This window comes from Thunnus albacares, chromosome 16 (genome assembly GCF_914725855.1).
Source record: "Thunnus albacares chromosome 16, fThuAlb1.1, whole genome shotgun sequence".
In the NCBI taxonomy this organism is placed as follows: Eukaryota; Metazoa; Chordata; class Actinopteri; order Scombriformes; family Scombridae; genus Thunnus; species Thunnus albacares.
Genome location: NC_058121.1, coordinates 6,485,831 through 6,501,991, shown reverse-complemented (window position 1 = coordinate 6,501,991; position 16,161 = coordinate 6,485,831). Strand labels below are relative to the sequence as shown.

The window sequence follows — 16,161 nt, the reverse complement described above, 5'->3', positions numbered from 1 at the left end:
TAAAACCTTCTCTGCAGCAGTAGTGAGGTAGAAGAGCACTGCATACTGACTCTGAATTGCAGACTAATCAGAACTGTGCTGCTAATCTCAGGTCAGACTGAGTGTATTGATTGTTGTTGCACTTTGTCCCGTTGTGTCCAGGGAGTCTGTCTGCACTGCTGAGGTCCAAGTGGGGACCCCTGAAAAACAACGAGCCCACCATTGGCTTCTACACACGGCAGATCCTGGAGGGACTCAAATACCTGCACGATAATCAGATAGCACACCGAGACATCAAGGTAACTGAACAAAGGTTATTGCACAATTAAAGTTCTTCTTATCATCTTTCTGCCATCATTATCTTTTTGCAGGCTAACTTTCATAAAGTTATAGGGTTCTTGTCATTATCATTGAATACCACAATACTGTAGTCATCCACCCTCAAGATTGTTCATGAAAATGTAAGCACTGACTGTAGAGTTGTCTAGAAGCTCTTTCCTAGAAAAAATTCTGTGGTGCACAGGAGATAACGCATTTAACTTTTGCATTTTGTTGAAGAAATGGGTAGTTAGCATGAACAGTGAGAGCTGCTATGGGTGAACAGAGAAGTAAGAATGCACCACTTACAGAAACTCAAGGTACATTAACATGAAATCCAGGAGAAAAGATGACAGAAGATTGACAGGTGATCTCTGGTAGGTGCACTGCAAGAACTAAAGAGAAGAAGATTGCACTTCCACTATGACAGCTACTAGAGGTTTATGAGGCAAAGGGATTACAAGTAAACACTATCTGCTTTCATTTGAAGGACAGGTTCAATAGTTTTTCAAGTCTGTCTTTAGACAACAGTCAAGTGTCTATATGAACACTGAAAGAGGTTTTCCTCGCCGTAATCATTCCTCCTGTTCATACTGGCTATTAAAAGATCTCCTTCAAATGTGCTTTCAATGTAAGTGATGGAGGCCAAAATCCACAGTGTGTCCATACAGTCATTTTGTGCAAAAATGCATTTAAATTCAATTCAATTCAACACTTTATTTGTCCCTCAGGGGCAATTTGCAGAGGCACATAGCGTAGCACAGTCAACAAGCAACACGATACAGGAAAATTTGAAAAAACGTAAAATGCAAAAATAAGCTGTACACATTATGATAATAATGATAATGTGTGAGAATAATATATGTGCAATAAAAATACAAAGCAGTATAATGCAGCATAATGCTGTACACATAATGATGATAATGAATGAGAATGAATATTTAATCTGAAGCTTATATGAGGCTTCAGCAGTCTGAGTTAGTCATATGAGGTGGATATCTGACACATTTACAGTCTTTTTAGCATCAAATTCCCTCTTTGTGTTTCCCTGTTGAGCTGCAGTGGAAGTATAGTAACAAAAAGAGGGACTTTGGCACTGAAAAGACATAATGTTGAGAGATATCTACTTGATTTGACTCATTTGGACAACTTAAGCTTTATATTAGCTTCAGATAAACTTTTAAATACATCTTTGCACAGAAGGAGGACTGTGGATTTTGGCCATCATGAAGGGATCTTCTAATGATCAGTATGAACAGGAGGAATGATTACAGCAAGAAAAATATATTTCAGTGTTCATTTGGGCTCCTGACTGTTGTTTTAACACATTCTTGAAAAATTGTGAACCCAATATGTACAGAAACAGGAAACATGTACATGATTAAATAAAATACAAGAAAATGCAACAATGAAAGAAAAAATGCTCTCGAAGATATTAATGAGTTTGCAGACACAAAAACCACAAACACAGTCATGCACAGACACACACAGTGAAGAATCTCAAGTCTGGAACATTTTTTAGATTCTTTGGAAACAAGATGAAGTTTCAGGATAAAATTATTGACGGTTTGAGTTGAATCTGCTTCAGTGTTTGCTCACTGAAAACTCCTTCCTTGTGACTCTGCATGCACAGTAAATTTGATTTGGTGCAAATGCCTCTCGAGAGCATCCCAGCTGCTCACAACATTTCAGCATTTTCCTTACAGCTCTTTGGCTACAACAGTAATCCTAACTTCCCCTTTTTTTCTTAAATAAAAGGCTCTATTTGTTATCTCAGTTGTGACAAACCAACAGTGATAAGACTCCCATCACAGAGAGTCATTAGGGTCAGCAGCCTTTTACTCATGTGTCCACAACACACCTCTGACTTCTGCTTGATTTCACAAGGCGGTCATATAAGCGTCATTAGCAGCACAGAAATGTTAATCACCTTGTTTTTGGCGGGAAGCCGTCGTCCTCCCACACTGTGTGTTGTAACCTGCTGTTTGTTGTTTTCAAAGATCTACAGGCACCTCATGTTATCTCAGCGCCATCATTGCCTTGGAATTTTCGCAAGTCAAATGGGTGTAGCTTAATAACAGATGTCTTTTCAATCTGCAGGGAGATAATGTTCTCATCAACACCTACAGTGGCGTCCTGAAGATATCAGATTTTGGCACATCTAAGAGGTTGGCCGGGATCAACCCCTGCACTGAGACTTTCACAGGTACACACTGGTTGATTTACTCCCATCTACGTGTTTGCACGAACCCCTCAAAGAATGTCTGAGATGTATGTTAAGTTCCTGAAAACCCACAAAACATGCTTTTTTTATGAAAGAACAAGAAACTGAGCAGTGAGGTAACCCCATACAGATAACTGTAAACTATGGCGGTCACCGTTTCAGAGCAGTAATTCAGTCTCAGCTCTTTGACCAGTAAGTGATATTACTGAGAATAGCTGACTGTTACTATTCAGAGACACTGGGTTTGGCATGAGTCTGCAGCCACATCAGGCAGGTTAGTGTCCGTGTGAAGTCCCCCACCACAGCGGCCAGTTACAGCTCAGTTTGACCTCTTGGATTAGACGATCTGGCAGCCGATTGGAGCAGACAGGGACTTACCCTGAATGGTGGAGCTCTTTCAGGAAACTGGGCTACTCCTTTTTATAGCCCAGGTCTGCTATAAATGTGTCACTGCCTGTTTTTAGCTCAATTCACAGGCTTTTAAAAGCAGCAAATACGCAGCAGGCTATTATTAGAACAAAAGAGTCCTTTCAGTGAGGAGCTGAAAATATTACTTTGGACTGAGCTGAGATTAACTAACAACATGCTGTTGCTCACACAAGGCCATAAGCCCGATCAAAGCTTTTGTAACCTGACTGGTTATTTGAAAAACTGTGTCATCACCTCAGGACAGAGGTAATGAATAATTAGAATAATTAGGCTTAATGCAAGTTATTTTGGGCATTTAGCTGAGGTTCTTTTATATGCTGTTGCAACTATTTTGATAAATGATTCATCATTTTGAGTCATTTTTTCAGAAAACAATTCCAGATTCTCAAATGTGAATATTTTCTGGTTTCTTTTGTCCTCTATGATAATAAACTGAATATCTTTGGGTTGCTGATGGTTGGTCAGAACAAAACAAGACATTTGTGGATGTCACCTTGGGCTTTGGGAAACAGTAATCAACATTTTTCACCGTTTTCTGACATTTTATAAACCAAACGACTAATCAATTAATCAAGAATATAAATGACATACTGAAAAAAATCATCAGTTTCAAGGTCACATGATATTTGTCACTTTGAAAATATATTCAAGTACAGGTAAATATTATTTTGTAGACACAGCTGATATAGCCTGTCCCAAATAAGAAAGTTAATCTACAACTGTTATTTCCTCCTTAGTATTAAACCTGGAACAGTTAGAAAAACAGTTGGCCACAAATAGCAAAAGTTCCTTTATGTTGTCTGAAGCAGAGGGAACGTTTCAAGCACTTTTGTCTCTTTTATTGACACATGTAGACAGCATGTAAGAAAGATAAGTTAAAGTTTACTTTCCTGCTCATTTCTGACAGTCACAGTCAGTCATTTACTTATTTATTAATTCATTCATTCATTTGTTTACTTATTTATTTGATTGGCTCTTTAACTCTTCTTATTTGATCAGGGAGGAAAAACAAATTTCTTTTTCAACAGTGTCATCAAGATCAGAATTAAATCATATCAAAATCATATAAAGGTTGACACCTTAAAGACAACCTAGGAGCTGCCAAAAACCATCAAACAATAAATTGACATATGCAGATTCTAATATATCTGATATATGAATATATCTGATAACACCATCAGCTATCTGTCTACATATCTACATACATTTTACTCTATTATTATGCTGTTTTTATTGTTTTTTCAGGCACACTACAGTACATGGCTCCTGAGATTATAGACAAAGGTCCTCGGGGCTACGGCAAGCCAGCAGACATCTGGTCTCTGGGCTGCACCATCATAGAGATGGCAACTGGGAAACCACCTTTCTATGAACTGGGGGAACCACAGGCTGCCATGTTCAAGGTGAGAGACACAGATCCCATCATCCCACTGGGTAATGTGTTTTTTTTAATTTTTTTTTTATCAGGCATCTTCCAGAAAGTTTAGGCCAATAGCCCACAGCTATTCTGCCATTTCAACAGAGGATGTGTTGAGTTTAGTTTTAGAGCTGATATACAAGATATTTTATATACAAATATATACATACAGATATACATATCACAATTTTCAAGACGAAGTTAACTATTAAGTTGTCCAACTGACTATCAAGAGTTTACCAACACATTCCTGCGGTTACCATATCTGATTTGCGCATGAACTTCAAAAGCCAGGACATCTTGTTTATCTTGTTTTGCAACGCACCAATAATAAACTGCATTGGAAACTGAATTAAGTTCTGACTTGTTCTACCACGAGGTTGATGGCAAACTAAATGCTTCTCCTTTTTAGATTTCTAAGGAAGATCAAACAGTTAGTTTAACAAATCTCTGACATTATATTAAATGCTCAGTCCAGTTGACAGAAATGATAAACTGGAAGTCATGCAAGATCTGTTGATTATTTGAATTGTTAGAACTTTTTATCAAAAGTCATGCTATGATTAGTAGGTATAATAAATTATAATGGAAAAATATTTTCCTACATTGTGTAAGGATTTTTTTTATTTTTTATTTTTTGTAATCATTCTTTGATTTTCTCCTTTTCTGTGTTATTTCAACTGATATACTATATAATCTTCTTTTCCCATTATAGACCCCTAATGATGGTCATATCCAGCTACATTACCATCCAGCAGGAGCTAATATTAGAATTATCTGTAAATGAACTTTGCTCAAGGAGTTGGTTCAGTTTTCATCACATGTCCAAAGTGTGGAACTTCAGTCACATGATAACAGATAGTAGATGGTTGCACACATATCAAAAAACAGTGTTCATTTTTAGTGATTTTAAGCAGGAGGTAAGACAAGACAGAAACGCTGCCTTATGACAGTGTTATCTTGTTACCACCATGTTAGCATGACCAACACTAACAGCACCTCTTTTGATGTCTTTTTTTCTTGATTAAAGATACTATTTGTGCACAGCTGTTTTTCCATTAGACCTCCATGATAGCACCACCAACTTTTATCAAACTTCAAACTGACCCACTTTTGGACTGATCTATGAAAAATATGGAAAATCTGTTAATAGTAGCAATTGTAATGTATTTTCCACCAGTCTGGACCATTAAAATGTACCGTCTTCAGTTAATTTATTGTCTTATGCTCACTATGTAATTTGTTAGTTGCTTTCCCTCTAAATTCAGTAGAAATTTTCCATCAAATGAAATAATCAGCAAGGTGTTTGCACTTATCAGTTCCCCTTTTTATGTCATTATGTTATGTTTTTTATGGGAAAAAAACCTTTGAATTAGCAGTTTTGCACCTGTATTGTGTCACCACCTTAGTTTATTTATTTTATTTTATTTATTATTAGGATTTACAATTCATCCTAACACAATGAATATTTGTTCCCTTAACATTAAGAAACCCTGCAAGCTGTAACACGATCATCCCCAGTAGACACTCCAAATATTGTGTGTACACGAACATTTGTTTGAACACAAACAAGCGTGTGTAGCTCATTGTGTGGAACCTTCACAGAATCCTTCATGCAATTTTTTTCCAGTTTCTATGTGCATGTGTCTTTGTTTGAAATCTCAATTTACTGTGTGTGTGTTTGCTTTGGATGGAAACATAAAGTGCTGCACACCAATCAAATATTGTTCTTAGCCATGTGTAGCCCATTACGGACAGTGAAGATCTTTAAGGGTTGTCTGGAAAGCATTATAGCACTCCTCTCAAAGCTCCGAATCATGGATTTTTCCATACAATGTAATTTAAATAAAGGTCGTTTAAACAGGGAGGCTTACTGTATGTCACAGTGCTGAATATACCTTAGAGTAAACAAAACACACAAATGATAAACAGAAACTGGGATGTCCTCCCAGTTTCTGGACAGCTATTGTAGAATATGCAGGTAATCACATTGTCTTCATCTCTAAAAGGGATCTCATGTTATGTCTGCACTTGCTATATTAAGTTTTCCAAACTAGTAACAGTCTTTATATACTCTTCACTCATCCTCGTGGAATGTCTCAAGGGAGGGGCATCTCTCTGTTAATCTTAAGTCAACATTCCTCAACAGCAACGATGGGAATTTCTAGCATTCTCATTGTCATGAGTCTCACGCTTGAACTTTGATCGTTATTGCTCCCAACTGTTGCCTGAAGCTACAGCCAGGCTTGATGCACAGTCTCATAGCCAAACTTCACTTTGAACTTCAATGATGGGTTCACAATTTTTCAAGTCAGTCTTAAAACAACAGTCAGGAGCCCGAATGAACGTTGAAACAGGTTTTTCTTGCTGTAATCATACCTCCTGTTCATACTGATCATTGCAAGATTCCTTCATAATGCACTTACAATGGAAGTGATGGGGGCCAAAATCTACAGTCCTCCTTCTGTGCAGAAATGTATTTAAAAGCCCCTTTTTTCTGCAGGTGGGCATGTTTAAGATCCATCCAGAGATCCCAGAGTCCATGTCGCTGGAGGCCAAGGCCTTCATCCTGCGCTGCTTTGAGCCCGACCCGGACCGTCGAGCCACCGCCTTCGACCTGCTCACGGACGAGTTCCTCACCGTCACCAGCCGTAAGAAGAAGAATAAGGGTAACTTCACAGGTGAGTTCAGTTCAGTTTGGTTCAGCAGGTTTGTGTTAATAGTTGAGAAGACTTTGTTGATGTTTTTCTGCTTTATTCTTAATTTGGCTCATCATTGGCTTGCGTGCAGTGGTTGCTGTAGGTTTCCTGGGGTTCACATAAAATGAAAGTATCAGTATTAACTGAACAAGAAAAGATATAAGAAAGCAAACACAAACACCAGGAAATAAGTTAAAGGAATAGTTTGAAATTTTGGGAAACTTGTTTTTCTTTTATGAGTTAGATATGAAGATCAATACCAATAGCTTAGAGTGGTATCAATCCTCTCTCTGCACTCTCTGCAAGAAAACATATATTTAGCATACTTCCCCAAATGCTCAAACTCTTCCTTTAAAGCAAAGTGGACAGAGAGTTGAGAAATGTTCAACATCTTTATACTAATGCAAATGGCCTTGATCAGCCAGTCACAATGAAACTGAGTTCAAGGAAACAGGAGTTTGATAGCCGATGTTACTTGAATCCTAAAAATGTCACCGTGTATTATGGCTGTTGTGTGTTGTGTCTTTAAATGTACCTGAACGGTATCTGCTTTTTTCTCCTAAAAAGTATGAGCACACCTTTAACGGCCATCATCTTGATTTCAGAATGTTCTCTGGTTTTTGTAGAGTTTCCGCCCAACAACGGTGACATTAACGCGATTGCTGGAACCAGAACAAAAGATGTGAAAAAAATCTTAAAAGCTTGTGCCTCACTGCCTACTTGGGAATGTTATTCTATCTGTCTTACATAGAAATCATGTTCTGATAGCTGCTGACACATATTTTATGTTTCTCTACCCCTCCAGCTCTGTCTCCAGGGTCAGGTGAGTTACTTTGTTTTCTTCTACAACATATTTACCACTAGGGGGACTTGATGTCGTTTCCATGAAACATCTGCCTGCTTTCCTGAAGAGTATCTAGGCTACAGGGTTTTTTTTTCTGTTTCTGCCACCTGTCTCACACGACTCTGCCCTTTCCAAGAACTCAAAATAGACATTGGCACAACATGACTTCTGTCCAAATGCTGGGATGTCTTTATAAGCCCTGTTTCATCATTTATACACAATGGCTGTAATTTGCTGCCAGATGCATTAGATTGAGCTCTTCTCCCTTCTTTGGCATCAGTTTGAGGATGTGAAATCAGGTTTGAAGTTTCCCTTTTAGTCTTTTATGAAAAGGAAGCACATTTTCCATCAGCACTTTCATTCCTTTCAACCTCTGCCATTACCAGAAACTCTTGTAAGCTTTAGCTCTCTTTGCAATAAAAGAGCAGATCCTCCTGATTCGCAGAGAAAAAATGTCCTATAAAGCAACACAGAAGATTATTCATGTCTGAATTATGCAACAAGCACCTTTTTAAGGTTTTATTTTCTCTTATGTTGGTTCTTTCAGAGTACCTCCGCAGTATCTCCCTGCCGGTGCCGGTGGTGGTGGAGGACACCAGCAGCAGCAGTGAGTACGGCTCCGTCTCCCCTGACAACGACCTCAACGCCAACCCCTTCATCTTCAAGCCCAGCGTCAAGTGCTACAGCGAGAGGGATGTCAAGGGGCCCAGGTCCCTCTTCCTTAGGTTAGACAAGTGGAACCTACACATTTTCTTTGTTGCTGTGAATGAGATCATAGCAGTCGTTTCATCATGTTGCTTCACCTTAGATTGACATGATATAGTTATGTTGGTTAGCTGATGGTTGTAGCATTGATAAATGTTAAGCTGAATTGATTCTAATGCAAATAGTGTCTTATTGTCCCAAGATGGTATTAATGCAGTTTGGGAGGCAACATTTCAGAGGAAACACTGGATACATGTGTTTTTATGGAATATTTTGGTGTGAAAATGCTCAACTAAAACATATTAATTACTGTTTTTTTGACCACAGTCACAGTTTTTGCAATTTTTGCATTACGCTGTCAAAAACTAAACATTTTACATATATTCTGAACTTTATATTCACTTTTCTGTAGATTGAATTCAAACTGTCTGTGAATCTGCATCTTTGATTTTATTTTATTCTCAGCATTCCAGTGGAAAACTTTGAAGACCACAGTGCTCCTCCGTCTCCCGATGAGAAGGATTCAGGCTTCTTTATGCTGCGGAAGGACAGCGAGAGGCGAGCCACCCTGCACCACATCCTCACTGAGGACAAGGACAAGGTGGTGGCCAACCTGATTGAGGCCCTCACACAGGTTGGTTATGATGGACAGATACAATCAGGCAGATAAACAAATGTACACTTCTACAGTGTCAAATGTGAAACCCTCATACAGACCTCAGCTTCTCCTCTTCCCCTCACCCTTTACCTTCCAGGGTTCTGAGGAAACGAAGCTGAAGCCTCAGCATATCTCCACTCTCGTGGTCAGTCTGGGCGAATTTGTTCGCATGGCTGACAGGAAAATCATCTCCAACACGCTGTCCCAACTCAAGCTGGAGCTGGACTTTGACAGCACTGCCATCAGTCAGCTGCAGGTTGTGCTGTTCGGCTTCCAAGATGCTGTAAGTAGCAAACACGAAGAAATGCGCAGAAAAAAAAACACCTAAAATTATGCATTATGACAAATCCTACATACATTTCATTTCACAATTAATGGCGTTGAGGTTATGAATTATTGATCAAAATATTAGAAATATGAAACCCAAGCCCCAAACAATCCAAACTGTTACTTTGAGACTTTATTTATTGCAGTAATTCTCCTCACAGGCTGCTCATTTTCTACTCTACTGCGCCTTTACCTGTGATTTCTTGTCTATTATCCATCCTCCGTTTGTAGGCAGAGGTGCTCTTAGCCTCTGCAGGAACCAGGAGCTCTGAACACTTCAGTATAATTGTTGTCATTTTACAGGAGCTGTAGACAACAGCAGGCTGCCATGTTGCTGCTCCTCCAGTACAAAGATCAGACAGATAACTTGTGAACTTGAAGTGGGTTTATAAAGGGGGAATCTGTCAGGACTAATTGCACATTCTGTTAAAAATCTCTGCCCCTCAGAAATGCAGTTATGCAGATGTAATGACACAAGAGCAAGTGGTTGTTTTCATATTTGTATGAAGGGGTGTTGCGTAATCGTGCAGGGAGATGAAGCTCTGATGCCTCCTGTTGGTCATCAGGGCAACTTTAGAGTAGAGGAGAGAGAGAGAGACACTCAGCAGGGAGGATTCATAGTGTGGTTTGTAGTGCATGACTTCACAAGCACAGTAATTAAGAGTGAAATATAAAACATCTGGTGAATCTGGTATGTGCAGCTGTGACAAAGAAAGAATAAAATAAAATATAATTCAGAGTAGAGGGGGAGTATAAACCATTTTAACTAGAGTTTTGAGAATAAAAAAATTTGTAAACCAAACATGGATGAATAAGTCAATTTAAAAAATATGAAATAATCTGAAATGTATACAGCATGAAAATACAACAAATGCATGTTTCTGACCATCAAAATCTTGGTATCTCCAGGTAAACAAGGTGCTGCGAAACCACAACATCAAGCCTCACTGGATGTTCGCCCTGGACAACATCATCCGCAAAGCTGTGCAGACCGCCATCACAATCCTGGTGCCAGGTAATATCATCAGTGTCTCGAGCAGGGTACCTCTAAATAAGTTATCAAGGGTCCCTTAGGGCATCACTGACTGTCTGATGAATACAGGAGCTGGAGTCACAGTTTGACCTGGAAGACGGTGTAATCACAGCTTTTTGTTAAAGGCAAAGGGGGTTTTGGGAGGATTGGAAATATTAACTATGATGCCAAAATCATCCATGTGAGCACAGGAGATGAGCTGTTCATGTTAACAATAAGTATGTTGAGGGTACTAGCATTACTGTAGCTCAAAAGAGAAAGGAGAAGTAGATGCAGCTCCACAGTAGTCTTTTCACGACCGATATGCAGCTGAATCTGTCAGTTTGCATGTTTCTGCAGAATCTTGCATAAATGTTTAAGATAAATATTTACATTTTGATGAATATATTTTGCACCAGAAATTAAACCATCGCTGTTAATCTCTGCACTATCAATTGACTGTTATTTTGGTCAAAATTATGTTTTTTGGACAAATTCTAAAATGGTTTTGCTTGCTCGTTTCATTTCATTTGGCTTCTGAAAACCACATTTCGTTGTAGGTGCTTCCATATGTCACTTCCTCATGATATTATGATGTCTGAAGTAACTCATATTGCCTTTGAGAAGGTGGAACCAGTGAAAGATTTCAGATTTTTCACTTCAAATGACTAAACAATCAATAAATTATCTATATTGTAGTCAATTTTCTGTTAATTAGCTCATTGCAAATATACTGGTATTGGTGTAAATGTGAGCCAATTCCATAGTTTGTCTGCCAGAAAGTAGTGACATGTTCATTTTTCAACTTTAAAACATCCTACTCGGTACATTTCTTGGCCGCAATTATTAAAAACACAAATTTAAGGCAATATCATCAAATCAAGTGTTTCTTTATATTATGGGTTGTGTATTGAGGTGATGAGTTGTGTCTGTTCTCAGAGCTGACGCCTCACTTCAGCCTGGCCTCAGAAAGCGACGCGGCCGACCAGGAGGACGTCGACGATGACGTTGAGCCTGAGAGAAACTCCACCAACCAGAGCCGGGCACCTCCTGTCGCTGCTCACGACGACACGGTGGCCACGTCAGGAGTCAGCACTCTCAGTTCCACCGTCTCACACGAGTCCCATAATGCACAGCGCTCTATGAGCATGGAGCTAGGCAGGATGAAGCTGGAGACCAATAGGTAGCCACGAACATCTACTGTGATTAGATACATCAACCACTAATCAAGCAAAGATCTTTAATGTGTTCAGCTTTTATGTATTATTAGTCACTTTATTCATTATTCAGTTTCTGTTAATAAAAATCTCCTTAAATAAATAAATCCTCCTGCTTGTTTGACTCCAGACTGCTGGAACAGCTGCTGGAGAAGGAGAGAGAGTACCAGGCCATCCTCCAACAAGTGCTGGAGGAGAGAGAGCAGGAGATCAGACTACTGAGGCTGCGATCTGAGACTGCAGGTACGTACATTCATCTAATTCACTGCTACTACTACCATTACTAATACTCTGTACAATAATACTCTGTGTTTATGTTTATGGCTCAATGAGTACACTCCACTTACCATCCAGTGGGCTGTTCAGTAATAAATACATCAAAATGCTTGTTACACTTCATACAGCACATGATTAACGGTGCAGAGAAAAGATTGTATCTGACTCGCTGAGTAATTTATGCAAATCAAGTTGTGACATGAATCTGGTTTGGAAAAGAGCTCGTAAAAAACAGCAGTCTCATCACCTACTGGAGGTGCAAATTGTGTTTGTTAATTCTAAAAGTAAATCACTAATCTGATCTGAGATTTCATGTAAACACCATCCTGACTTGCTGATGTGATGATGAGCTGTGATGATAGTGGCTTTTCTGAATGAGAAAACGTTTTTTCTGTACCTTTTAAAGGATCATACTGGCGACACCAGCTTTGGTCCTCAGTATTGTAAAGTAGAGCCCGGCAGATTCTGGATTTAATAGAGTAATAAAAACCTGATAACCTCGTGAAATTTAGATTTTTAAATAAGTATTTTTTGACAAAGATCTTTCAAATTTGGTTATCAAAGAATTATGATTAAAATATGTATGTAGCAGGATATTTTACAGGTGAACCAAAGAATGTTTTATCAACTATAACAGTAAACATCACTGCAAATTAAATTATTGTGAATGATACATATAAATAAATATAAATATATCCTTAAATATTTACACACACATTTTTATACACCTGAAAATAGCCTATAATATTTTTATTGTTGCATTTTACGAATTGCATATTGCCAACATATACACCAGTACCAATGTATTTGTAATGAGCCAATGGATTGTATTGGTCCGGCTCTGTTGCAGAGTTTTGGACACTACCTTAATTTGTGTGGTATAAGCATGAAATAATTATTATTTGGACAAAATGATGAGATTTATAGATAAGTTACATATATTTACGAATGTTTGAATGTACATACATGCATATATTTGTATATTTATGTGTGTATGCTTCTTACTGTCTGTTCACTATGTTCTACGGCAGACATCTCCACGTCATCAAGCAGCCAGGAGGGACAGACGAGTCAACCTGCAGCGGGACATGAAGACCCAGAGCTGAGCAGCTGGCTGAGGCTTTACGGTGCTGACCAGGACTCCATAGACAGGGTGAGTCTCTGCTTTTACCTGCTGGTGCAGGACCTTGTCTTAATTTGCTAATTGTTCATAATTGCACAGTGAAAAGACCCACTTATACAGAACACGCTCATATGTTTGAGATATTAGAGTTTGTGTTTGTCTCTCTAAGACTGTTTTCCCTCAGTGAATAAAAAGAAGGATTTCAATATGGCATCCAAACAACATTACAAAGTCCATTTATAACTAGCTGAAACCACACAATAGAAGAATGTAAAACGCATTCTACAGTTTCTTGAATGTCATGTATGATTATTAAGTCCAGCTGATGTAAAATATATGTGTTCTAAGTACTTATTTGATTTATTTTGTTTCTTTAGATACTCAATGAGGAGTATACACTGAACGATATCCTCCACGATGTAACAAGAGATGATCTGAAGAGTTTAAGCCTGAGGTAATACACCAGGTTTTTTGTCTTTTTAACAGGATTGGTAACAGTTTCACTTCTGTGTTCAATAAGTAGTCACAAAATACTTGCTGACACTCTAAGCTGAAAAGCACTTTGAATAACAGAAACATGGAAGTGAAGCTGTGACAACTATCTGTTGCATAACGTGAGTTGTCATTGATTTATTTTCCTTTTCTCATTTTAAAGTTGTGCTTGGTAGCCTTGCAGTACAATGACCCCTTGTGGTAGCAAGAGCTAATATCTGATTAATTAATTGCCTACAGAAATCGTGCAGGTGGTGTTAATAGGAACATTCAGGTGGATGACTGATCAAGCTGAATCAGGATTGTCATTGATTACATATCTATGAGCTGAAGCTTTCCTCACCACATTTGTATCTCTGAATTTAGGTAGTTTCTGGTTCTGAAAGTTTCCAAATAGATCCAGGTTACCATTTTACAGTTGAAATAGGCTGAATCCACAGTATCTAAATTAGTATGATTTAAACTCTCTTTTATGTAGAAGACTCAGTTTGTAACTTAAGGTGAGTAACGTAAGGTTGAGTGTATGTTGTAAAAATTTCGCTTCACCCATTAATTGACAAATGCCATCAATTATTTTCATACTGTTATGATGATGGATGTCTATGTTAAACATGGTCAAAGGCCCAAAACATGACGTGAATGTATGTAAAATTATCCTTGCATAAGCCAGGGCTTTAACCTGCTCTAACTGCTTTGTTATCTCTACTTCCTCCTTGTGATGACATCAGATTGTTCGTGCAACGGCCGTCTGCTGATAGCCTTTGTTGCTAAGTTTGTTCCACGGGTTCATGTTGTCCACTCACATATTTCAGATCGAATTCAGGAAGTCTGCCGAGGGGCAACTTCTGGAAGCTAACCAATCAGAACAGAGGGGGGCCTTAAAAAGACAGGAAGTAAAACAGCCTGTTTCAAACAGAGGCTGAACTGAGGGCCTGTGTAAAGAACCAGTATAAGATGAATAAGGAGTTTTTTTAACTATAAATCATGCAAAGATACATCAGCAGAGCCCCAGAATATAAATATGGACCTGAAAATGTGAATTATACGTCCCCTTTAAGTACTTGAAAAGGTGAATTACAGGAGATACAGTGTGATTTCTAAAGGTTACTGGTTTCTGAAGGTTGTATATTACACTCTAACAGTCTTCTCTATTTTTGTTTGTTTTTCTGTCCTGGTCAGAGGTGGAATCCTGTGTAAACTATGGAAGGCCATCACAGACTACAGACAGAAGCCAACCTGAAGCCTGACCTGAGGACAACCACTCAGAGAAGCCAGGGCCTTTGTCCCAACAACTCAGTATTCTCCTCTTTACCTCAGTATTTATAAGAGCAAGACTTTTAGGAGAAGAACCTGTGTTTGCCATGTGTGTTGAGCAGCTTTCCAACCACGCAAGAAACTCCTTGACCAAAAAATAAGAATTTTGGCGAAAAAGGTCATTTTGAAAGCACGAATCACTGAGAAGTGCCACTAGTTTTGTTATGCTTGATGGACATGACACCGCTTTTTGTTACAGGTGCGTTAAAAATGACAAGTAGTGAGAAAAGTCAAGCCCAGCTTTGAAATCTTGAAAAGTGTCAAAACCTTTTCTCCTGTCTTTACAAGATGTAACGTTTACAAAACTGGAGACTGACCGTTTTCTAATACAAGCCTGAGATACAAAATACTACATCGAAAAGAAAAAGAAAGTTTTGTTCTTACATCTGTACTAATGTTTTTATTGTAGGTATCTTATCACTACTCTATTTAAATATATTTTTAATTTAATTGTTATGGGAATCTGAAGGATGTCAATGCATGCCCTGTTATTTTTTATCTGTCCTGAGACTTATTTAAATTGTCTATGCTTTTTTTCACATTTCCTTTTATAATACGAATCTACATTTTTATTTTTCAGAAATATGTAAATATTGTGTCATAGAATTATATGTGAATGACATTTATGTACTTTTAAAAATACATAGATAAACATAATAAATAGCCTCCATGTGGATTGGACTAAGTCTATAACGAACACGTGAAAATGAATTGTATAGTATTGTGTCATTTTCCAGTGTCACAAATCATAGGAGATAATATTCATTTATTAATTAATTTCACATCAGATTATTTGATCCATTTATATTGTTGTACACTGACTAAATTTTGTTTATCTTGCTTGTGTTGATATGATCATTCAATCAGATGTATGTTGTAATGAAAATCCAAAATACAAATACAAACAAATTTCATACAGAAGCCTTGACCTTTTTTATTTTAAACCATGATGTCAGAAATAGGGAAAATAATCATGAGCAGTGTGTCCGTATGGTTTCATATCTGAAATGATTCAAGATTTTTGTGTCATATTGTTAAATAAAACTTTTCATCTTGAAACTGTGAAAGAAATGTCTGAGATGTTTTGTTGCGTATGACTGTAATAAATTAGAATAGAAAAGGCAGAA

The 16,161-nt window shown here is 38.0% G+C and overlaps 1 protein-coding gene across 4 annotated transcripts in view; it reads left to right on the top strand.

Moving 5' to 3' along the window:
- The window catches only part of map3k5 (mitogen-activated protein kinase kinase kinase 5), a 72,185-nt gene extending 56,080 nt beyond the window's left edge, over nucleotides 1-16,105 (top strand). For all 4 annotated transcript variants that reach the window (XM_044376808.1, XM_044376809.1, XM_044376811.1 and 1 more), the window contains 14 exons: nucleotides 142-278; nucleotides 2,398-2,503; nucleotides 4,196-4,353; nucleotides 6,871-7,048; nucleotides 7,872-7,889; nucleotides 8,458-8,635; nucleotides 9,081-9,249; nucleotides 9,371-9,556; nucleotides 10,510-10,615; nucleotides 11,552-11,795; nucleotides 11,960-12,072; nucleotides 13,137-13,258; nucleotides 13,606-13,682; nucleotides 14,900-16,105. In XM_044376808.1, coding sequence (XP_044232743.1) covers nucleotides 142-278; nucleotides 2,398-2,503; nucleotides 4,196-4,353; nucleotides 6,871-7,048; nucleotides 7,872-7,889; nucleotides 8,458-8,635; nucleotides 9,081-9,249; nucleotides 9,371-9,556; nucleotides 10,510-10,615; nucleotides 11,552-11,795; nucleotides 11,960-12,072; nucleotides 13,137-13,258; nucleotides 13,606-13,682; nucleotides 14,900-14,960 — 1,853 coding nt within the window. In that variant the 3' untranslated portion in view covers nucleotides 14,961-16,105. The remainder of the gene's footprint in view (nucleotides 1-141; nucleotides 279-2,397; nucleotides 2,504-4,195; nucleotides 4,354-6,870; nucleotides 7,049-7,871; nucleotides 7,890-8,457; nucleotides 8,636-9,080; nucleotides 9,250-9,370; nucleotides 9,557-10,509; nucleotides 10,616-11,551; nucleotides 11,796-11,959; nucleotides 12,073-13,136; nucleotides 13,259-13,605; nucleotides 13,683-14,899) is intronic.
- The last annotated feature ends 56 nt before the right edge of the window (nucleotides 16,106-16,161 follow it).